The sequence below is a fragment of the Ambystoma mexicanum genome, chromosome 2p (assembly GCF_040938575.1).
Source record: "Ambystoma mexicanum isolate Mex_15411 chromosome 2p, UKY_AmexF1_1, whole genome shotgun sequence".
NCBI lineage: Eukaryota > Metazoa > Chordata > Amphibia > Caudata > Ambystomatidae > Ambystoma > Ambystoma mexicanum.
The window spans coordinates 970,536,345-970,555,055 of record NC_090923.1 but is presented as its reverse complement, the minus strand read 5'-3'; the positions used below and the strand labels follow the sequence as shown (position 1 = coordinate 970,555,055).

General features: G+C 48.8%; 1 protein-coding gene across 3 annotated transcripts in view; it reads right to left on the bottom strand.

Annotated features, from left to right (window-relative positions):
- The window catches only part of SPTBN2 (spectrin beta, non-erythrocytic 2), a 1,293,574-nt gene that overhangs the window by 396,859 nt on the left and 878,004 nt on the right, over positions 1-18,711 (bottom strand). For all 3 annotated transcript variants that reach the window (XM_069644771.1, XM_069644772.1, XM_069644773.1), the window contains one exon: positions 16,882-17,012. In XM_069644771.1, coding sequence (XP_069500872.1) covers positions 16,882-17,012 — 131 coding nt within the window. The remainder of the gene's footprint in view (positions 1-16,881; positions 17,013-18,711) is intronic.

The following is an 18,711-nucleotide window of genomic DNA, read 5'->3' as shown; positions in this document are numbered from 1 at the left end:
AGTAAGTTGTTTTTCTCAAGGTGGTTCTGTATCTGAAGGTAGGCAGCTCTGTCAAGGATTTTTAGGAGGAAGGGTACAGTCGTGATAGGTCTATAATTGGTAGGGACACTTGGGTCTAGGGTGGGCTTCTTGAGTAAGGGAAGAACCCAAGAGTACTTATGGTTGTTAGGCACTATGTTGGATGTGAAAGATGAGTTAATGAGGGATGTGATAAAGGGAGCAAGATGTTTGGCTGCGTCTTTGATAACTGGTGCCGGGCAGATGTCACCTTGGCATTTGGAGGGTTTCAGCGAGTTGATTATTTCTTCAACCTCTTTGGTAGTTATGGTGGAAAATTCGAATAGGTTACTGTCATCCCTTTGTGGGGTGTGGGTGTGATTGGAGGGGGTGGTGTTATCTGCGAAGGTGAGACTTTCTTTCTTAGACTCGATTTTGGCTTGTAACATGGCAATTTTGCCTAGGAGAGCTTCTTGTATGTTCGTACACCAAGAGATGTCTTTGTTACATGTATCTGGAATGGGTGAGGGGGATTCAAGGTCTCTTAGGATGTTGAAGAGCTCTTTGGTATTGGATTTGGCGTTGCAGATTCTTTCATTATACATGTTTTCTTTAGTCTGGATGATTGCTGACATAGATATTGGAGGCCAATGCGTAGGATGTCTTATTATTGGTGGATGGCGACTGTTTCCATGCTAATTCAGCTTGTCTTTTGGTTTTGCAGAACGTTTTTAGTTCAGGGGTGAACCAAGAATTGAGATGTGCGCGTGGTTTGGCTTTCCGTAGCTTAAGTGGTGCTACAGTGTTTATGGCCTTAAGGATAGTTGTATTGTAGAGCTCTACTAGTTCAGTGGGGTTAGTAGTGGTGGGTGAAAAGTCGATAGGTTGGAGTAGAGGGAGGAGTTTCTCTGCTGTGATGTTTTTGTTATTTCTTGTGAGTGTGCTTGGAGCATTAGGTGGAGGCACATGTGTTTGAGTGCCTTTGTTGATGGTGAAAGTGATGAGGTGGTGGTCGGTCCAGGCGCATGGTGTGTTGGAGAGGATGGTGGTATTGCAATTAAGATCAGCTATCCAATCAAGGATGCAACCTTTGTTGTGTGTGGGTTGCGAGATGTGGTGGGCGAGTCCTAATTCTGAGATGGTGTTTTGGCGATGGTGTTTGCTTTGTCATCTTTCTCGTCGTTGAGACCTAGATTAAAGTCGCCTAGGATGAGTAGACGTGAGTTGGGTTTGGTATTGTTAGAGAGTAAGAGAGCTAGGTCTTCATTGAAGGATAGTATGGGGCCTGGCGGTCTGTAAATGAGGTGGGTGGTGATTGCGCTTGTGTGGGTTGTGGATAGTTTGATGGTGAGTAATTCTGCGGATGGGAGGGATTGGTTTTGTATGTGCCTTATGTTGAGGGAGCTTTTTGCGATAATGGCTACTCCTCCGCCTTTGGCCGTTTGTCTGTCTACGCGGTAGATAGTATAGTCATTGGGTATAGCTAGCGCTAGTGCAGTGCCGGAGGCTGGGTGGAGCCAGGTCTTGGTAATAGCTATGAAATCAAGTTCATTGAGGGAGATGATGTCGGCTATATCTAAGGCATGGGCGACTAAGGATCTCGCGTTAATGAGTGCACCTTTCATTGTTTCGGTGGTATGGCATGGATTTTTGATGAGGGTGCGAGGGGAGGAGGCGTTCGGGCAGGGAGTGATCTGGTCAGTAGGTGGTATAATGTGTGTGAGATGAATGGCAGGTTTGGGGCCGTTTTGTTTATTGCCTGAATTGGGAAGGGTCGAAGAGGTGTGTGTTCAAGATCTGAGTCAGGCGAGTCTTGATGTGCCTATGCTGGGGTAAGAGTTGCTAGTAGTAAGGTTCATGAGGGTATGAATGCCAGGGGGGGGGTCTGTATTGCTTTTTTGGAGGCTGGAGGTATCTGCTATACGGTGAGATTCAGGGTAGGGGCAGGCTGGAAAGGGTTTATGTTAGGTAGGAAAGGGGTAGGACAGGGGATAGGATGATGTCTTGGGCATGCTGGTCTGCTAAGGCCATTGGGGTGGGAGCGGAAGTGTAGCCCTGTGCAAGGGATGTCATGAGGGACCAAACAGAATGGAAACATGATGAGGAAGGTCCAGGTTAACATAGCTGATGTTGGATTGGCCAGGGGGTTTCAGTGACCTGTGTCAATGTGCTGGGGCGCGAACCGGCACAACGGTAGATAGCATGCTCAAATGGTGATGCACAAGTAGGTAAAATTCTAATGCACACTTAGGTAAAATCTAGGTCCAAAAGCTAATGCACAATCACAATCCAGTACAGAATATGCAGCTCAGGGCAAGCAGGTAGGCCAGTACACAATATGCAGCTCAGGGCAGGCAGGTAGGCCAGTACACAATATGCAGCTCAGGGCAGGCAGGTAGGCCAGTACACAATATGCAGCTCAGGGCAGGCAAGTAGGCCAGTACACAATATGCAGCTCAGGGCAGGCAGGTAGGCCAGTACACAATATGCAGCTTAGGGCAGGCAAGGTAGGCAGGTACACAATATGCAGCTCAGGGCAGGCAAAGTAGGCCAGTACACAATATGCAGATCAGGGCAGGCAAGGTAGGCAGGTACACAATATGCAACTCAGGGCAGGCAGGTAGGCTAGTGCACAGTATGTAGCTCAGGGCAGGCAAGGTAGGCAGGAACACTATATGACATTCAGGGCAGGCAAAGTAGGCAGGTACACAGTATGCAGCTCAGGGCAGGCAAGGTAGGCAGGTACACTATATGCAACTCAGGGCAGGCAAAGTAGGCAGGTACACAGTATGCAGCTTAGGGCAGGCAGGGTGGGATAATGCACAATGGGTAGATGGGCACAGGTTAAGTCTGCATTGCACTGCTGTAGTGCATGGTGTCAGGTAGAGAGTATAGTATGGGCAAAGCAAGGGAAAGAATGCTATTAGGAGCGTTGAGCTATGGCAAAGTCAGAGGTAGCATCAAAGTCATTTCACTGTAGTGAGTATTGGTGGTTTCTTACCCAGTTACACAACATCATGTGACGGCTGGTGGAGAATGGGCAGGGTTTCAGGCCCTGGCCTCTGCAGCCTCTAGACAGGCTCGAGACAGGCACTGATCCTTTGTGTGAAGATCCTTGGTGGGAGGGCCAGCTTCGCCTGCCGGCTCACGATTGGCCCTGAAAAGGGGTGGCAAACCAATCGGATTGTGCTGTGCTGGTGACTCAGAGGAGGAGGTTTTCAGCAGAAGGGTCAGATGTCCTCAGTGTTGAAGCCGACGGCCATTTTTGAAAGGGAACACGACGTGTGTTCTAATGGCGACTCAGCTGTAGTTGGGGCAATTCGACCAACTCCCCCACCCCCCAACATCCCACTCCGAAGTTCAGTGCACATTATGCTGCGTATTACGTCGCCCCAGTTCAATGTCCCAGTGAGGTGGAGGCATCAAGCCAGATGATCTGCTGAAACTGGCCTATTCTAACTGGCGATTTCTGGGGAGGACGGGGCATCCTCTGCTTCGTTCATCAGAAAGGTTACCAGGGGGCCCCAGATGTCCGGCGGACTGGCATGAAGGGGCAACAGTTTAATGAAGTCCTTTTCTACATCTTGGCAATACAGAATGTGCCTGCGCCAAGCAGCGACAGTGGGGGGGTGACCTCGACCCCAGGCCATGGCAATCCTTCTCTGGGCAAGAGTCAACAGCAGGCCATGAAGGGGCAACAGTTTAATGAAGTCCTTTTCTACATCTTGGCAATACAGAATGTCCCTGCGCCAAGCAGCGACAGTGGGGGGGTGACCTCGACCCCAGGCCATGGCAATCCTTCTCCGGGCAAGAGTCAACAGCAGGCCAGCCAATTTTCTTATTGGTGCTGACAGAAGCCTTGTCATACCGAGCAGGGCTGCTGTCTGGGCGGACTGCACGATTTCTCCCACGATTGTGGCTGTTGTCTCTAGAACTTGGCTCTAGAATAGGGACAATTTGGGGCAGTCCCATGCGAGGTGCGCAAAGTCAGTCGTGGGTCACCCACATCTTTCACATTTAGCAGATGCCTCAGGGTGACGTTTATTTGCTTTCGCTGGCGTGTAGTAGGTTTGGTGAAGGAAATTAAAGTGGATTAGCTTAAGGCGTGAGTTGAGAGCCATCTTCTGCGTTTGTCTCAGAATGAAGGTCCAGTCTTCCTCAGGGATGAATGTACGTAGGGACTTTTCCCATCTGGTTTTTGCACGGGAGTTGCTGGTGGTCGTGTCGGTGATAATAGATTTGTAGATCTCCGATACCAGTCTGCCTTCTCCCTGTGCTTCTATTGTGTTATGGAGTAACTGCCAGGTTTGTGGTTGCTTTGGAAAGTCAGGCAGGAATGCTCGCAGAGTGTATCGAGCTCTAAAGTAGATAAAAATGTCAAGTGCGGTATTGCCGCCCCTCTGTCTGGCCTGTTGTGGAGTTCTAAAACTGTCCTCAATGAAAAAATCTCCCAGGGAGTTTATGTGCAGCTTTTTCAACCCATTGGTGGTAAACTTTCTCGGATGTCAGCGGCACCCCTGGTATGAATTTCGCAGGAAGAAGGGGAGAGTACTGCGTTTGCACTCCATATTTTTGGGCGAGTTTTCCAAATCTTGTACGTCGAGAGCATCGCATTCATGGTGTTGTTGGGGACTGGCCTAGTATAACAGCACTCAACAGGTTCGGTGTCGCCAGGGCCCGTTCCACTTGCACGTGGGGTCTAACTGGTTGTGTGGCGTACCAATGGCTGAGGAACTGTGCTTGTGCCGCCCAGCAGTATTTCTCCAGATCTGGAAGGGCTAGTCCCCCGCTCGTCACCGGAAGACAGTGTTGAATGTGCCACTCTGGCCGTTTTGCCCGCCCATAGTAATTCAAGAACCAAGCTTTTCAATCTTTTCAGGTAAGATTGTGGCAGTAGTATGGGAATGTTAGTGAATAAGTACAGTAGTTTCGGTAGTATCGCCATCTTAACTAGGGAGGCACTTCCCCAGAGAGTCAATGGCAGGGACTTCCATCGTACCACTTTTTCTTGCAAGGATTTGGGGACTTCTTCGTAATTGTCTCGGAACACCTCTTGATGAGTCAGTGCCAACTGAATCCCTAGGTACCGGACCTTGGATCTTTTACATGTGAATTGAAAGTCATCGGCAAATGCCCTGGTCGATGGGGTCAATGGGAATATGATGGATTTTGACTGATTGATTTTTAAACCTGAGGCTGCTCCGAATTTAATGACTTCTCATTACTGGATTCAGATTTTCTTCGGGGTTGTGCACAAACAGCGCTACGTCATCTACGTATAGGGATGTGATGAGCTTCTGTGGTCCTATGCTGAGTCCTCTTTGTTGCCTCAATTCCCTAAGGTTGGACACCAAGGGCTCCAATATCAGGGCAAAGATCAGCGCCGAAAGTGGGCAACCCTGTCTGGTTCCACGTTGTAATTCCAAGGGGGCCGATTTCGCTGTTCCCACAATGATGTTAGCCTGTGGATTGGTGTAGAGCAGGGACACTAGTTTGATGAATCGGGCACCCAGTCCCATCCTGGTGAGCACTGCGAACAGGAAGGGCCACTCCACCGAATCAAATGCCTTCTCGGCATCGAGAAGAACCGCGACTGCCTGCTGAGCTGGATCCAGTGCTGCGATTACGCCGAACATTCTTCTGATTCCAAAGGAAGTGTTGCGGCCCGGAATGAACCCTGCCTGATCTGCCAGGACCAAGGCGGGCATTAGTGGCATCAAACTGTTTGCAAGTATCTTTGCTAGAATTTTATTGTCAAGGTTAAGCAAGGAGATGGGACGGTAGGATGTGCAGTCCTCTGGAGGCTTGCCGGGTTTGTGTAAAAGGATAATGTTAGCGGCACAGAGGGATTGGGGAAGTGTCTTCTTTTCAAGTGCCTCCTCGTATACTGCCGCTAGAAGGGGGGCAAGGGTATTATTGAATGCTTTATCAAATTCCCCCGTTAGGCCATCCGGTCCAGGTGCTTTGGAGTTCGGAAGGGTCCTGATGGTTTCTATGATCTCCTCTGGCGTGATCATTTCATTGAGTGGTTCCCGCAGCTGGCTCTCGACCCAGTACAGCTCTGTGTCTTCGAGATACTCCAATAGGGAATTTGAGTCACTTTTATGCTTCGTGCTGTAAAGGTCTTGGTAGAAAACCCTGAATTCCTCTGCCATTCCTTCGTCTGTGTGAATTATCTTACCTTGTTTGGAGCGTATGCCTTCTATAGGGGAAAGCTTCTTATCTGCGCTAATCAGGTTTGCCAGAAGGGCACCAGGTTTTTAGCCTTCACCATACTGTCTGATTTGGTTGTTACGGGCTAGAAATTTTAATTCTCGTTCCGCTGTGTTATTAAAGCTCTGAAGTTCCTCTTTCAAGGTCCTTAAGGTGCCTTTCGCTGGTTGCCAGCTCACGCCTAATGAGCTTAGGAATACCATTCTCCTTAGCGATGCAAACTCCTAGTGAAACATTTCAGCGTTTCCCAGACTGTGCCAGGGGAGGAGACCGATCCTCTGTTGACTTCCAGGAACGTGGCGATTTCCTCTCTCAGTTCGGCCGCAAATACCTCATCTCGCATGGAGCAGTTTTTGAAACGCCAGCGCTGTAATGGGGATTTAGGGTTGGCTGGATTGAGGCTTATCGGGGAGTGATCGGATAGAGTTCTTGGAAGGATACAGCAAGAATTGCTCACCAGTGGGCCTCGTGCAGAGATGAAAAAGTAGTCGATCCTGGAGCTTGTGTTATGTACTGCCGAATGAAAGGTGTAGTCTTGCCGCTCTCCATTGGCTGCTCTCCATACGTCCTTCAGATCAAATGCCCTGCAAATTTCTTTTATTTGAAGACAGGCTTTGGACATGGGCTGTGGTGTAGTTCTCGATCTGTCTTTCGCCGGGTCGAGCACTGTATTCATATCGCCCCCCCAAATTATGGTTGACTGAGCTTGAGCGGAGAGCTGCGTTAGTACCCAACTAAAATTGTTGGGGCCATCTGTGTTCGGAGCATAGGAGTTGACCAGGGTTATACTTTGGCCAGCTACTGTGCCACTCACTAGAATAGCTCTGTCATTTGCGGAGTGGATTAGCCGGAAGTTTGTTCTCCTATGGATAAGGATAGCGACTCTTCTGGAGTACGACGAATATGAGGAGAAGTACCTGTGGCAACCCATGCTTCTGGCCCAGAGGTGTTCTTTCCCCAGGGGTAGATGTGTTTCTTGGAGTACGGCTACGTCGATCTCATGCCTTCTCAAGTACTGTAGGATTTTTCTGGTTTTGATCGGGATGTTACCCCCTCTTATGTTCCATGTTAAAACCTTGAATGAAGCGGGTCAAAGAGTCGATTACGTCTCGTTATTTTCGTGTTGGCCGGTAGCATTGAGGCCAGCCCAGGTCTCGTGCTTTTACTTGTTGCGCACTGTTTCTCTTGCCGAATGATGCGGCGGCTTCGATGGGGAAGGCTCTGTAGAGGTAGTGGGCTTGCCAAGGCGGAAAGGCATGGGTTGGGATCTGGCGTGAACAAGTGTTGCATGTCCAAACTAATAACTTCAGAACATTTCCCATAGCGCGGACAGCCCCCAACTTGTCCGTCCGGATCCCCCCCCCCAACTTGAATGTGGGAACAAATGCTGTGCTAGGGGCGCTTGGGGCATCCCCAACATCTCTGCCCTGCCGTGTTTACTATATTGCGCTTGTTCCGGTTGGCTCCTTGTGATTAACTAGGGTGATTGCTGGATGCTATTTCCTTAAAGGAGGATTCCTGGGGTTTCTCTCTCTCTGGGGACGGAGCTGACAAGGATGGTGATCCGGGCACCCGTTCTGGTCTAGGAATGTGTGGGCCTCTTCCAGGGACTGGAAGAAGTGGACTCTTCCGTTGTGTTGCGCTCTGAGCCGTGCCGGGAACAGCATTGAGTAAACAAGCTGGTTGTCTCTAAGTCTTTGCCCGACATTGGTGAAGGCTTTTCTCGGTGCTTCGACAGCGGCCTAGAAGTCGGGGTAGAGGTGGATTTTGTCCTCATTGTGGAGCAATTCTCCCTTCTCTCTGGCCAGGCGGAGAATGGCTTCCCGGTCTCTGTAATTAAGTAATCTCGCAATGATGGGTCTGGGCGGGGCACCAGGGGCTGGTCTGGCGGACTGAGTCCTGTGCACTCTCTCTATCAAACAGTTGTGAGAATGCTTCTCGGCCAAAAAGAGAGATGCAAAGTGATTCAACATAATCTTCCATCTTCGTCTGGGATTCGTGTTCTCTTACTCCAATGATTCGGATATTGTTCCGTCTGGAGCGGCCTTCTAAGTCCTCGCACTTGGCCATGGTTGCTGTCATTTGGTTTTCAAGTCTGGCTACCTTGCTCGATAAGGACGCAGCGCCGTCGTCCAGGTCGGAGACCCGCTGTTCAACCTCAGTCAGTCACTCCGTGTGGGTATCGATGCGGTGTTGCAATAGGTCTACTTTAGAGGACAGGCCGTCCATTTTACTGTTTAGACTGCCGATGCCCACTTTGAGCTCTAAGAGGAGTTCTTTTATTTCTGACGGATTGCTCCCTGATACTGCCTGAAGTGAGCCGCCAGGTGTGGGTTCACTCTCGTCTTGTAGGTGGGGGCTTTCGGAGTCGTATCATTTTCAAAGGTCAGTTTCCTCTGCAGTTTATCTGCTTTCCCCATCTTGCTTTGCTGAGTATGTGAGGTTTCTAGGTAGTGTAGGTTTACCACCGAGCGGTGGCCCCGCAGCGTCCTTTGCAGGGGCAGGGGTTGACAAATGCTGGCGAAAGGAGAGAGGGTTTGGATAGTTGTGACTGCTTTCTGGTGGAGTGCTTCCCGGTCGCAGGTAGGACCCAGCTGTGGCCTTGAGGAATTCACAAATTTGTACTGCGGCCGCTACGGAGACCTAGGAGTGGTGATCGTTCGATTCTCACGTGGAGTAGGTCGCCGAAGGCCCTTCACTGTATAGGGTTACATGCGGTGAGTGATGCTTTGTGTAGAGGGTTTCAATTGTAGTCCAAGCGCCTCGCTGGAGCAGAGGCCCTGGGGGTTTTATTAGTTGCAGCTGTGGATTGCGATGCACCGCTCACTCGGGGTTGTGGAGTCCTGTTGCCGCGGGCCTCAGAAAGCAGCGCGGCTTGTGGCTGGGGGCTGCGGGGGCTCGCCTCAGGGAAGGGGAGGGCTTGGTGTGGGCTCTTATACATGCAAACTCTGCCCCTTCCAGACCCTCGCGCCCCGCCGCCTGTACCTTAGTCTGTGGTCCTGACGTGGGTCTGTCTCAGCTTCCACCGTCAGATCACTTCCGCCCAGGCCGCTCCAGTTCCCGCCATGGCAGAGCCTCGATGTGTTTGCTCCCCGGATCTCGTTCCGTGATCGGTTCACGCCACCCGGCGCAGGGGGCAGGTTCGTGCACAGGGGGACTCCAGGGCTGTCTCCGGGTCTGAAGTGGCAGACTTGCCGATGGCCAGCGCCCCCCACGGCGACGATTTGCCGGCCGACTCGTGACGTGGAGGGTGTCTGCGAGGGGGGGACTTTCTGGATTCCTCTGCACTTTGAGCCGCAAGTGCCTCTGATTGAGCTGCGGATGTTAGAACAGCCTCGGCGTCGGGGGGTGCCAGGAACAGATGTTCTCTTGGGGCTGCTCACGCACCAAGATGGCCGGCGCGCGTGAAATGGCGGCCCTCAGCACCGAGTGGGTCGTTCTGGGGTATAGAGCAGCCGATCTTCTTCCAGATTCGAGGAGAGGGGAGCCGTGAAGCTTAGGAACCGGGAACCACACTTCGTTATGTAGAGCCAAGCCGGGAACAGCAGGATTCGTAGGGATTAATCCCGGGCAGAGCGGGAGCTCAAGCCAAGGCGGCCATCTTGGGTGGCCCTCTAGCGCCCTCTAAGAAGGTTTGAGTTTTTTGATAATGTTTTCCACTTCAAAGATTGAGAGAGGTGACAAGCAGAAGGGTTTGAAGGAGTGTGCGGTAGGTGGGATTGTGTTAGTAAGGAAGTTTGGTAGCTAATCAGAGAGGAGGTTGGATTTTTTGGTGTTGATTTTGCTTTGGAGTGTGGAGATTTTATCAATGAGCGCTTTTTGGATATTAGTACATCAGGCGGTGTCAGAGTTGCAATTGTCGAGTGAGGCTATGGGAGATTCAAGTTCCTTTAGGATCTTGAAGAGCTCTGTAGTGTTGGATTCAGCCTGAAAGATGCGCTTATTGTACCTGTCTTTTTTTGCAATGAATATCGCTTCTTTGTAATTAGAAGAGGCTAGGATCAGAGAGCTTTTATTGGCATCCGTAGGAAGACTTTTCCAGCGTGTCTCAGCGTTTCTTTTCGCTTTACGTAGGTCTCTGAGGTGTGGTGTGAACCACAAATTAAGATGAGCATGCGGTTTAGGTTTCTGCAATTTCAGTGGGGCTATGGTATGTAGCGCTTTTTGGATAGTTTGGTTGTAGGTATCTACTATAACTGTAGGGTCCGAGCAGGATGGTGATACTTTGTTAAGGAGGGGAATGATAAAAGGGAGCAGTTTCTCTTTTGCAATGTCCTTCTTGTTTCTGGTATTGATGGATGGGGCGATATTTTGTTTGGGACTATGAAGGCAGGATTTAATGGAGAAGGTAATTTTGTGATGATCGGACCACATACAAGGTGTGAGGGGTGAGGGACACTGTCGATGCTACAATTCAGATCAGAAAACAATCAAGAGTTCTACCTTTGATATGCGTGGGTGCATGGATACGATGGGTGAATCGTAGGTCTAATAAGGTACGGGCAAGATCAAGGGCTTTAGAGACATTTGGGTCTTGGAATCCAAGGTTATGGTCTCCCAGTAGTATCATTTGGGACTTAGGTTTGGTATTGGCTGCGAAGAGGGATGTAATATCATCAGTAAAGGTGGTAATAGGCCCTGGCGGCCGGTAAATCAGATGCATTGTGGCAGTTTGATTGGGTGATAGGCAGTTTAACTGATAGTAATTCAGCTGAAGGGATCTGCTGGTTAGGAATGTGCCTGAGTTCAAGGGATCTTTTGAAGATGAAAGGCAACGCCACCACCTTTAGAGTGGTTGAAGTTCCTATTGCATCTAATGAAGGCGCAATTGTCAGGGATGGCCAAGGACAAAGAAGGTCCAGCTGCAGCATGTAGCCATGTTTCGGTAACAGCTAGGAAGTCGAGGTCTTGGGTGACAAAGTCGGCAATGTCAAGCGCTTGAGTTGGGAGGGATCTAGCATTGACAAGGGCCCCTTTGACCATTGTGTCTTTTGCAGTGCTAGTGCTGTCGTTGAGGAGAATAGTGGCGTCTTTGAAGTTTGGCAATGTGATGTCGATAGGCACAGATAATGCTGTGGAATTACTCTGGACAGTGTGGAGTTTGGTATTGGTATGGTGGTGTGTGCGTGTTGAGTTTTGTGGCAGAATCTTGAACCTAATCTGAAGTTCTTAAGGAGGAAAGTGCAAGGTTGGCTGGGCACAGGCTTGTTAGCAAAGTGTTCCAGCCATAAGGCAGGTGAATTCAGATATGGGTTGGAGCAGGGCATGGTGCAAAGAGGGTCAGTAATATGCGAGTACAAAGTAGGGGTGGGTAAGGTAGAGGAATAGTGGCTCAGGTGGGAGGGGGAGAGTTGTGCGTGTGATGAGCCTACAGTGAGATGCTATATTTTAGGTGCAAGTATTGTGTGAGGGTTGATGGCAGAGGGCTTGGTGCTGGAGGTTGTAGTGAGTGGCAGGATACAAAGTGTCAGAAGGAACCAATACATTGTGTAGGCACACCAGGATAGACAGCAGTATGATACAGATTCATAGAACAAAGATGTAAGAGGCTACCAATAATAAATTAGAGTACTAGCAGTAATTTACACAGTTGATAGTTGTCGCAGGTTTAGAGACAAAGGTACAGTCAATAGTTATGTGCAGGAATGTGGGACACTTGCTGCTAGTAGAATAGATTGTGACAAATAAAACAATGCAGGTTACAGGCCGTATTTGGGAGAATATACAGTACTTCTAAGCGAGTGATAGCGCGCATGCAGCTGCAAAATATTAGTCAACAGTGTTAAAAAGGGGGTATAGGTCCATCAAGCAGGCTAACAACGAGTGCAGTAGGTTAGCGTGCGGGCAGTACACATGAATAATGCGTGCCTGACTATACGTTAATAGTGTCAGAAACTAGAGCATATGCACATTAATCACGATGATATGGCAAAGTAAAGAGGCAAGCAAATTCAAACACATGGATTAATCATATACAGTCGCAGATAATGTGCAATACTTTGTCATATCGCTAACAGCATAGGCAGCATCGAAGTGATAAAAGTCTGTGTAAGGGAACACGCTGTGCAGTGTTCCAAGTAAGACCTCTGGCGACTGTTAGTTCGAGTCGAAGTGGGGAGAAGTCATGTAGCAATGAGACGGTACAGGCTTTTACGCTGGGTCTGAATACAGGGCAGGTGGGTCGGCACTGTGCAAGATCACAGTGGCCCAGCTGGTTTGGTAGGCTCTGACCGTGGGTTAGCTCGCACGGAACGCACAAACAAATGAGTGCTGGATTTTACAAAGACTACCGGTGCAGTGACAATAGTACTCACATGCACTTTGTTGCAGGTAGTCCAGATGACCGGTAGTAGGCAGCGTAGGGATACCAGAAGGGTCGCTGTACTAAGTTGATAAAAGCAACTATCCCGTGTCGCCCGGTGGTGAACAGGACCTTATACTGGCCTTGGACGTGGCTGACTCGTCCGCCTGCCGACGGATAATATATTATTGTCGTTGCCTAGCAACGAAACGAAGCCGAGCCTCATTTTGGTGCCGCATCGTGCCCGACATTTTGTGGAAATGGGCAAGTCGGCGCGGTTCTGGGTCAAATTGTGCCACCATGAGGTGGTATCAGAAGCAATGGAGGTCAAGAAGTGCCCAGGCAGGGCTGAGGTGTGGAGGATCGCCTCACCGAATGTGCGCCGATCCGCTGGCTTCTCAGTAGCGTGAAGTCGTGTAGATGGGCAGCTGGTCCCCGGCTCGCGTCTCCGTGGCGCAAAGTCGTGTAGATGGGTAGCTGGTGGGGGCTCCTGCCCTCTCCCCCGCAGGATGGGCAAAGACTGGGCAAAATGGGGGCAAACAGGGCCTTATACTGGCCTTGGACGTGGACGGCTCTTCCGCCTGCCGGTGGATGTTCGTGCTTATATTATTGTCATTGCCTAGCAACGAAACGAAGCTGAGCCTCATTTTGGTGCTACATCACGCCTGACATTTTGTGGAAATGGTCAAGTCGGCGTGGTGCCGAGGGGGGTATAATTGCCTAACGGAGATAGTGTCTGTGATTAAAAAAATACACATTGCAGGCAGAATGGGCTTCCCAGGTCCCAAGAATGTGATTATAGGAGAAGCTCCAAAAGAGAACAGGGGATGATAGCTGAGCTTGGGGTTAGCATCGTTTAAGTTAGTGGAACGGCTTGAGTTCCTTTGATGAGGAATGAAGGGCAGAAATAAGTTGAGACGAGTGAAGGGGGTAGTACCTGAGCATGTGTACAGTCCCCTTGATAAGGGGGAGGGAATGTAGTGAGAACAAAGGCCAGGATGTGGAGGCTCATAGCGAAGGGGTGCAGGGTACATGTAAGGATCAGGAAACCCCACCAGCAGTCAGGATACCAGTGCAGAAGCCGCAAAAAATTAAATAATAGGCCTCTAGGGAATAGTATAATTAAAAATGACAGAGGTGACCAACATAATTTAACAATAGGCCAGTTTAGATCCGCACAAATAAACAATATCCTGTAAGATGCTCTGACATTTTAGGAATTCAACTACAGAGTGAGCATCATGAGGGGTAACCCTCCATTACGTGCAGTTTTAGAAACATGATCAATGGCATACAAGTTTAATAAATTAGTTTATCTTGAGGTTAAGCTGAGGCCTACTATAGGGAGTGGTTGGATTTTGCAGTTTGCAGTGGGGCGCCCATGTAATTGCATGCAGTCTAGCACTTGTAGAGAGTTGGATCATGCAGTATCAGTTAATTACTGAGCCACAGAAAATGTTGAGGACGTAAATACACATTTCACTGCAATTATATGGTGGTGGGAGGGGCAGTATAGGGTAATAAACTATAGAATGGTATTTTTATGGAGGGGTGGTCTCCTCCCACATATAAATTGCGGGGAAATGAGAGAAGATTCTTTAGGGTATTTTCGTTTTCAAATTCTTTTTTCAGAAGTGATCACATATATCCAACGCATGCCACAGTGGTGTGACTTAATAACACAACACATAGATGGGGCTGTCATTTATAGACTCAAGCCATGCACCCATAAATCTAATCCATTTATCATTTCACAATTCATTTAATTAACTACAATTTTTAAAACACCAATAACAATTCTTCCTTGATGGGATTAAACACAATAAATACAAAATCAAAAAGCGGTCAACAGCTTTTCATCATTAGACAATCAGGTTTCCGCAAAGGCCATGGGACTGAAACTGCCCTTCCAGATCTAAAGAATCAAATTACCAAAATAATGGCCACAGGCAAACCTGCTCTCCTCCTACTGCTCAACCTCTCTGCTGCATTTGACCTGGTCGACCACAGCATTCTCACGTCTCACCTCTTCAATGCTGCGCACTTACTCACAAGGCAACCACTTGGATCACATCCTTCCTTGAAGGTAGGGCCATGAAAGTATACTCTGACCAAGACAGCGCCCCCCCCCCCCAACCACTATAAATTGTGGAGTCCCACAAGGGTCTTGCACTGCACCGACCCTTTATAACCTATTCACCAAACCCCTCTTTGACTTATTGGACTCTCTCAACAGCCTACACAAACTACGCAGATGACACGCACGCTCTCCTCCCCCTCTCCGGAGACTACGACCTAGACTCAGAAGCCCTCCTCAAAATCTACTCCACTATCCAAACCTGGATAGCTATCAATGGTCTCTGCCTAAACAGAGACAAAACCGAAATCATCATCTTAGCCCCCAGCGAAACACTAACTAAACTCAGCCCTGATTACTCTCACATGATTATCGACAATATTTGCATACCCGTCTCATCTGCTGTCAAGACATTAGGAGTCTACATTGACGCCACACTTTATGACCAGACAAACCAGCGCCATCGCCTCGGCTTCTGCTCTGACCACCAAACTCATTTATGCCATAAAGCCCTACCTTACCACGCCCAACTGCCTCTCCCATAGCCAGAGCTACTATAGGAGCCAGACTGGACTACTGCAACGCCCTCCTGGCAGGCACATCGACAAAAAACCTAAGCAGGCTCCAAATAGTGCAAAATAACGCCCTCCGCACTGCACTACGCATCCACAAAACTGACCATATTTCACAGGCCAGAAGACTCGTCCATTGGCTCACAGTCAAGGAAAGAATCAACTTTAAAATCCTCACTCTCACACACAAGTGCATCAATCACACAGCACCCCCATACCTATCTGAAACTATAACAAAGAACTCCTCCATCTGTCCCAGAAGAAGCCATCACGCCAATCAACTCAGAGTACCCACTGTAAGAAGAGCCAAAGCCGGCGGCATTGGTTTCCCACACATAGCACCTAAGCTCTGGAATGCCCTCCCCAACTCACTCAGAGCAGAACCATCGCTGTACTCCTTTCGCAAATCCCTCAAAACCACTTCAACTAACTTCTTCCCTCCTTCACCTACACTAACTCGCATACTTCTGATACGAAATGTGTCCTGTAATGAAAATTGCTTTGTAACCATCTTCCTTCCACTGTAACCAGATTATGTATGTCTTCATGTAACAGCGCCACGATGCCCCCGGGCTGACATACGCTTTAAATAAATACGAATAAATAAATATATTATTTTCATATTAAAGTGCTACAGCTTTCTATATAAAGTGAAAATCACAAAGCTAAAATTAGCCTCCATTCACTCCCAGAAATTAATTCTTTCATACCACATTCACCCTTTTCTTTTCCACTCCTCTCTATACTTTTAAAAGCGATGCATAGGAAATTCTTCAGGGGCAAGCTTGCTTCCAATTTTCTTTGAAAGCACTGTTTGTATTAGTTAGGTGCTGCACACTGTTAAAGCTTTATCCCATCATTCCTTCTGATGTGTCAGACTCTGCATTGGTACAGCCATTCTAAACGCCTCAATTTCCCCTCACCTGGTTAATGCCTTATTTCCACGTGTCATTTTGCGTGTAAGAATAAACTCACTGCTCAGTCCCCAAAGGTTCTTTCAATTGCTTCATAGCTGAGGTGCACTTGGCCTCACTGCTGCTGAAAACGCCAGTGGGTTATCGATCTTTTTTCCTCATCCGCGTTGCACTCTAACAGTCATGTTGACAGGTATTAGACCACACTGCAGTAGCTTTCCTTCATAGGGCCTCATTACGACCCAGGCGGTAAGGGGTTAACGGCAGCGTTAACAGCGCCGACCCTTACCGCCTGATTACGAGGTCCCTTAGCGCCATGGAGGTTTTAACACCCGCTTTTAGCGGGTGTTAAAATCCATGGCGCTAAGGGACCATGGAGTTAATTACGCCACCGTAAATTACGGTGGCGTAATTAACGCCTTCCCCACTCCCATTATGCCCTATGGGGCAAAAATGGGAATGGGGAAGGGTAAATGGGGATTGGGGACTTACCGCCCCGCCAAGGTCGGAATGGGGCGGTAAGTCCGCCAACCACCATGGCGTAAACGTAGTTTACGCCATGGTGGTAAAGTCACGGCCCAGGCGGTAACTTACCGCCTGGGTCGTAATGAGGCCCATAGTCTGTACGCTAATAGCACAACAGGTAGAGCAGAGGAATCTGTACCCACATATTCAACCAAATTAAAGGAAAATTATAGTATGGCTTAATCAGAAACCTATAGGCTCAAGAGCCATTTGCAACAAATTGACCGTTTGAACCTAGTGAATATACTTTGAAATCTATAAAGAAGCGCAATTTATTCTGACCTTTCAGGATGGCCATTGGACACCATATCCCTGCTTGCGTTGGCCAACTGATGAATTGTCTGTGCGTAGTCGTCGAATGCCTGCTCCATGACCAGATGCTTCTTCACCATAGCCTGGGCCCCCAACTCGTCCTGCAGAAACAGCACAAACACCATCAACCTTCACATACTATCTGCTGAACAATTCTTACACCAAAACAATCCTGCTAGGATCATTCTGCCAGCCACAGTAGCACATGTCTCTTGGACACTGGTAAAGAGAAATCATATTTATGGACGCAAAGAACAAGTTACTCTCTTACCTGGTAACGTTCTTTCGATGGGATGGTCCGACGACGTATTCCATATCTATGACAGTAATCACCACAGCTGTGCCGTTTCGGAAAATGTTTCTGCGTCCTGCATCGATACGCCGCTCTCGAGGACCTCCTCTGACGGCCGACGTCACTGGATGTTATAAGTAGGACGCACGAATCCTGTAGCCTCAGTTGTAGTTTTTTCCCAGAACGTGTGGCACCAGTCTTCTGCCAGTCTGACCACACAAAGCCTTGCGGAAACGTAAGCTGCAATCGCCTAAGAAATTTTGTAGCCGGGAAGGCAGGGAGGGAGCGATATGGAATACGTTGTCGGACCATCCCATCGAAAGAACGTTACCAGGTAAGAGAGTAACTTGTTCTTCGAGGGGATTGGGTCCTCCGACGTATTCCATATCTATGACAGACGCCCAAAGCAGTACCAATGCAAGGAGGTGAGAAAAGAATTTATAAAACAGAAATTTAGAATGCCCAATCAAATAAAGGACCGCCTTGCCAAAGGCCAGATCCTGCCCCGGATGGAATCAAGGGAGTAGTGATGTACAAAAGTATGTACCGAAGCCTAGGTGGCTGCATCACAGATGTTACAAATAACACCCCTCTGTAGGGCAGTAGAGGCAGCCATGCCCCTGGCAGAATGGGCCCGTAAGCCGACCGGTGGGTCCTTACCCGCCAAGTGGAAACACTCAGATAGCCAAAATAATCCAGTGAGACAAAGTCTGTTTCGCCGGAGCTTGTCCCAAAGGCTTTCCAGCGTAACCAATGAAGAGTTGATCGTCGACTCTGACCCGGGACATGCGTGAAATATAAAAGCTTAACGCTCTCCTAGGATCAAGCCTATGGAGCCTCTCCTCTTCCTTACCAGGATGTGGAGGAGGATAAAATGCCGGAAGAACAACCCTCTGGCCTAAATTAAATTCCGACACCACCTTCGGAAGAAAGGAAAGACGAACTCTAAGGACAACCCTGTCCTTATGAAACACAGTGAAGGGTGGCTTAACTGAAAGTGCCTGTAACTCATTCACTCTGCGAGCGGAAGTGACCACAACCAAAAATACAGTTTTAAGAGTTAACAGTCCAAAGGGCATGAATGCAAAGGCTCAAATGGCGCACCCATCAGAAACTTGAGAACAAGGTTAAATTCCCAACCGGGAACCTGGAAAGATGACGGAGGGAACACATTAGTGAGCCCTTTCAGAAACTGAGAAAATAAAGGAATTTTAAAATAGGAACTCTTCTAACGAGCACTTAAATATGGACAGCGCCACCCGGTAACCTTTAATGGTACCCACTTGAAGGCCCCTGTGGGCCAAACAAAGCAAAAAAGACAGAACCATGGGAATGTCACATGCAAAAGGATCCACATTCTTAACCCTGCACCAGTCGCAGAACTTACGGAAACGGTACAGGGACTTTGTTGCAGGCCGTCTGGCCGAGAGCAACACCTCCATCACGTCTTCAGGGAGGTCCCAATCCTTATACCTCAACCTTTCAGAAACCAAGCGTGATGTTTGAGG